General features: G+C 34.9%; 1 protein-coding gene across 1 annotated transcript in view; it reads right to left on the bottom strand.

Annotated features, from left to right (window-relative positions):
- Window positions 1-4,922, bottom strand: part of ADAM10 (ADAM metallopeptidase domain 10) — a 271,540-nt gene that overhangs the window by 47,527 nt on the left and 219,091 nt on the right. Inside the window, exon 9 of the mRNA XM_006831603.1 lies at window positions 1,322-1,485. Coding sequence (XP_006831666.1) covers window positions 1,322-1,485 — 164 coding nt within the window. The remainder of the gene's footprint in view (window positions 1-1,321; window positions 1,486-4,922) is intronic.

The raw sequence follows: 4,922 nt of genomic DNA, 5'->3' as shown, positions 1-4,922 counted from the left end.
TAACTACACTTGTGGTTATGTATATATAAGGATATGTGAATTTGTTTTAAATACTTCAGCAAAAAGAAAGTTATGAACAAAACATGGCAAAATCTTAAGAACTCATGAATCCAGATAAGGGGTCAGTCAATTTACAGCCTGTTTTTATATGGCCTAAGCTAAGAATCCATTACCCATCAGTCAGCATCAGTTTGGTACTGCACAGTAACTGGTGTGTTTCTAGGACACTGTGAGCTAATGCTGCCAAGTATCTCAAATATAACAGGGTCCTTATGGCAGGCAGGTTTCAGTGGAGCTTCCTGACTACAACAGACTCAAAAGACCTGGCAATCTACTTCTAGAAATGAGCCAATAAAAAACTCATGGCTCACAACAGAAAACTGCCTGACTCACTAGGTTTGGACAGGTCTTTAGTCAGGCTCATCTGCTGGAGGGCTCATATTTGGTGAATTAGAGGGCCAGTGAGTACACAGGAGACCTCAGAGATGGCCTGACACAATAGCCTCAACACTGAATGTGAACATGCCAGTGACCATGAGGATGACCAGACAATGGTTCTTTCTGTTGTCCATAATTTGGATTCATCACAATGGTTATCTTATCTATCTGTCTGTCTGCCTGCCTATCTTATCTTTCTGACCTATGAATAGTTTTTTCATGTTTAAAGGATTACAAAACCAAAAAGAAAAAATATGTAACGGAGTTCAAATGTTGCCCCCAAAGTGTAAATGTTTAGTAACACACCCTTTACAGGAAAAGTAAGTTGGCCCATGATCTAGATGACAGGCATGTGCAAGTTCACTGTGGTAATTCTTCTACTTCTGTGTATGGTAGAAAATGTTCATAGTAAAAGATTTTAAAATTCATTCTCATTCTACAGGAGAGAAAAACAAATCAAGCAGACTTCAAGAATGCTTTAATAGAAATAAAACAATAAGCACTCTATAATTTGCTTTAAAAAAAAAACAAGTCCACTTTAAATAATAAGTGATTCTTATTTATTCTTTAGGAAATAATAGTGAAAAAAGATAGAATTGCATGAATTATATATTAGACACAGAAATATAGCAGTGAATAAAACTGACAAAATTGCTTGCCTTTATAGAATTCTGCTAGAACTGTTACTCTTACGTTCCTTATTTTAATCACAAATATTCTATGTTCCTCCCTTTCAGTACAGTCAAATACTTGTGCTATGTTTTGGCATAGAAAAATGAAACATTCATATGTGTTTATTTGCGTTATAAACAAACAAAATCACTAACATAAAAGCAGTGCTAACAATTTATTCTCTTTTTAAAATATGGTTAATAATACTTACTGGAGATCCAAAGTTGTGTCCAACTTCATGAGCAAAAGTAATGTGAGAGACTTTAGGAGGTACATGAGATCCGTAGTTCTGAACAGTAATTATTCCAGTGTTTAAGGACTTCTTCTTACCATCTGAATAAAGCTTACTTTTTTCACATATTCCTCCAGAGCTTCCTAATTCAGAAAAAGAAAAGGCTAAATTTGCTTCCATTCCCTCCTGCAAATGATAGCATCCAAATATACGTAATATAAAATTAACATTAAAATATCAACTTCTGTAGGGCCGGGCAGTGTTTCACTCTGTTGCACACAGGGTTGCTATGGGTCAGAATTCACTTGATGGAACCATAAAAATAACTTATTTCTTGAGTCTAAAATATAATTAATACTCAGATGGTATCAAATTATTAAAATTTTCTTTGGCCCAAGATTAGGAAGTTATTTCAAATAAGAGCTTTAAATTATTTCAAATAAGAGCTTTAACCCATAGGAAACTTCCAAGATTGACTTACAAAATATTTCCTCTTCATTATCAAAATGTCCCCAAATTTTTGTTATTAATTCAGCAAAACAAATATCTAACTTTCTTTTAAATTTCAACATATTAATATTTATATTAATGCAACACTTTTTTAATCTTTGAAAAAGAAAATTATGGTTTAAGTTAAATGAAAGTTGAACAAAATCAACTATATTCTGAGTATACAAACACCAGCAGTGACGCATATAAATATGTGACTTACCTTCTTAAGAGGCAACATGCAAAATATTTTATAAAAGGAAAGAACTCTTATCAAGTGCGTAAGAATAAAAAGTATGTGTGTTAGCAGGGAAGAGGTATATGTATGCAGTTGAGATGAGGAGAAAAAAGGAAGGTGATAAGATGGAAAGATTAGGAGAATGAGAAGCAATTAAGACATGTTACTAACTGATTAATCTATCAGGCATTCACTGGTAACTCTTTCGTAGCTTTGAAATATTTCTCAAAATAAGTTTTAAAAACTGGATTACAATTTTCCCACAGCACGTCATGCAAACACTTAAAAATTTTCACACACACACACAAAAAGCAGAAAACATTTCTAGTTATGGAGGCCTTGAGTGGTGCAGCTGTAAATGCATTCAGCAGCTAAGTGAAAAAGCTGGAGATTCAGTCCACCCCAAGGTGCCTCAAGGAGCTCTGGTAGCGTAGTGGTTACGAATCGGGCTGCTAATCTCACTGTCAGCAGTTCCAAACTACCAGCTGCTCCACGAGAGAAAGATGAGGCTTTCTGCTCCCATGAAGATTTACAGTCTTGGAAACCCTGTACAGGGTCATTGTGAGTCAGAACCGAGTACATGGCACATAACCGTGCCTCGGAAGGAAAGCCTGGCAACTGACTTCCCACAAACAGTCACTGAAAACCCTATGGAGCACAGTTCTGACATGCACGGAGTAAACATGAATCAAAATAGCTCCACGGAAACCAGCAACAACAACTTAAATTATACACAGTATCATTTGTAGTTGACCTGTTCATTAATAGGTTGAATATGAAAGTAACATTGCTTTCACATCTAAAGACAGTTGTTATAAGAAATTAAAGAAAGAATACGTGGAAAATCAGACTCTGACCAGTCAATCAATGTATTTACACATAGTGCACTAAGAAGACCTTGTTTCTTTTCATTAACTTTATCCAGGAGTTTTAGTGAAAAGTTCTTGAATTTATATTTTGTAAATTTTATTATCTCATTTTTACTAAAATCAAATGAATAAGACTGTTCTAATGATTAAATTATCCCAAATTAGTTTTCTACATGTAAAGTTAAAGCCAAGTTATTGAACCACTAAAAACCTACTATTTACAATCCTTGATAAAACATATAATAGAAGGCATACAAAAACAGATCTGATGACTGGGCCATTCGGAAATGTATTTCAAAATATTTTACCAAAAGAGGGGGGGGGAAGCCCACAGACAGAAAAAAATCATTTGCAATGGCATTATCAGACAAGGAACTAATCTCTAAAATTTATAGAGAATTTCAGCACTCATAGAGATGGAACAAAGTATAGGACTTATTGAATGTAAAACTGTGGATCTCCTCTGTAAACCTTCACTCAATTCACAATAAAAAGTTTCAAAAAAGAAAAAGACAAATAACACAATTTAAAAATGGGTAAAGGACATTAAGACACTTCACCATAAAAGACATTCAGGCTGCCAACAAACATATAAAGAAATGTATGACCAATAGCGGCCCTGTATAGTTTCGAAGGAATGACTGGTGAGCTTGAACCACTGACCTTGTGATTCAAACAACTTTGCAGTCCAGTACATTAACCCACAGCGCCACACCAGGACTAATCATATCTTACTAATACATAATTCATATCAGAGGATCCTGTAATTCATATACTATCTTTGTAATTCATATCTTACTAAACTTGAACAATAGCTACTTAATTTCAGAAAAACACTGCAACTAAAGTTTGATATGCCAGAAACTCTCTTAGTGTTATGATATGAGGGGGCTTCAAAAAGTTCATGGAAGAACAGATTGAAAAGATAACAGAATTTTTCTACTTTATAAAGACTCATATATGTATGTGTGTGTATATATATATATACACACATATATATTTGAACACAAAAATATATACAGCTAAACTATAACTCAAGTTCAACAACCAAATAGCATGCTTAAATTTTAAAAGACATTGACTCCCCAATTGAAGGGGAAAAAAAATCTTAAGTTTTTCCACAAGAGTAACAGAATACCTTTACAGATTCCAAAAACAGCATCTTGATGTGAACAGGCTTAAAATTTAATGGCAGCACATTGGCCATACAATATCAATATGAGCAATAAATCTGCACCAGACAGTTGTAGTACTAGAAGCATTTCTCTGGTTTTCATGTCTGAATAGTATTATATGTAATTGTAATGGATCTAGAGCAAAGATGCTACCTTCTATAAGGGACAATCCACATCTGCACAAAATGACAACAGGTGAGTGTCGTACTGAAATATTCTGATGACATAATACTGCAAGTCATAAAATTAAATGTTCAAACAACTGGTTAAGAATTCAGTAGGCTGTGGTTATCCTGAGACCCCTGTGCTGAGCTCTGTATTCTCCCAAATAATGAAATTTCAAAATTAAGTAAACCAGAAAGCATTGTTTCAATCAAATAAAATATCTCAGAATTTGTTTTTTCACAAATAGACATAAATTGATGTTGTAGTTAGGTGCCATCAAGTCGGTACCGAATCATAGCGACCCTATGCACAGCAGAACGAACACTGCCCAAAATCCTGGGCCAACCTCACTATTGTTGCCATGCTTGAGTCCACTTGGCCAATCCATCTCGCCGGGGGGTTTCCTCTTTTTCTCTGACCCTCCACCTTACCATACATGATATCGTTCTCCAGCAAATGGTGCCTCCTGACAATATGTCCAAAGTATGATGGACAAAGTTTGGCCAACCTGGCCTCAAAGGAGTACTCTGGCTTTACTTCTTCAAAAACCGATCTATTGGTTCTTTTGGCAGCCCATGGCACTTTCAATATTCTCCTCCAACACAGTAACTCAAAGCATCAATTCTTCTATGGTCTTCCTTATT

The sequence above is a fragment of the Chrysochloris asiatica genome, unplaced genomic scaffold, assembly GCF_000296735.1.
Source record: "Chrysochloris asiatica unplaced genomic scaffold, ChrAsi1.0 scaffold00004, whole genome shotgun sequence".
Taxonomy (NCBI): Eukaryota; Metazoa; Chordata; class Mammalia; order Afrosoricida; family Chrysochloridae; genus Chrysochloris; species Chrysochloris asiatica.
This window is presented reverse-complemented; position numbering and strand designations above follow the sequence as displayed.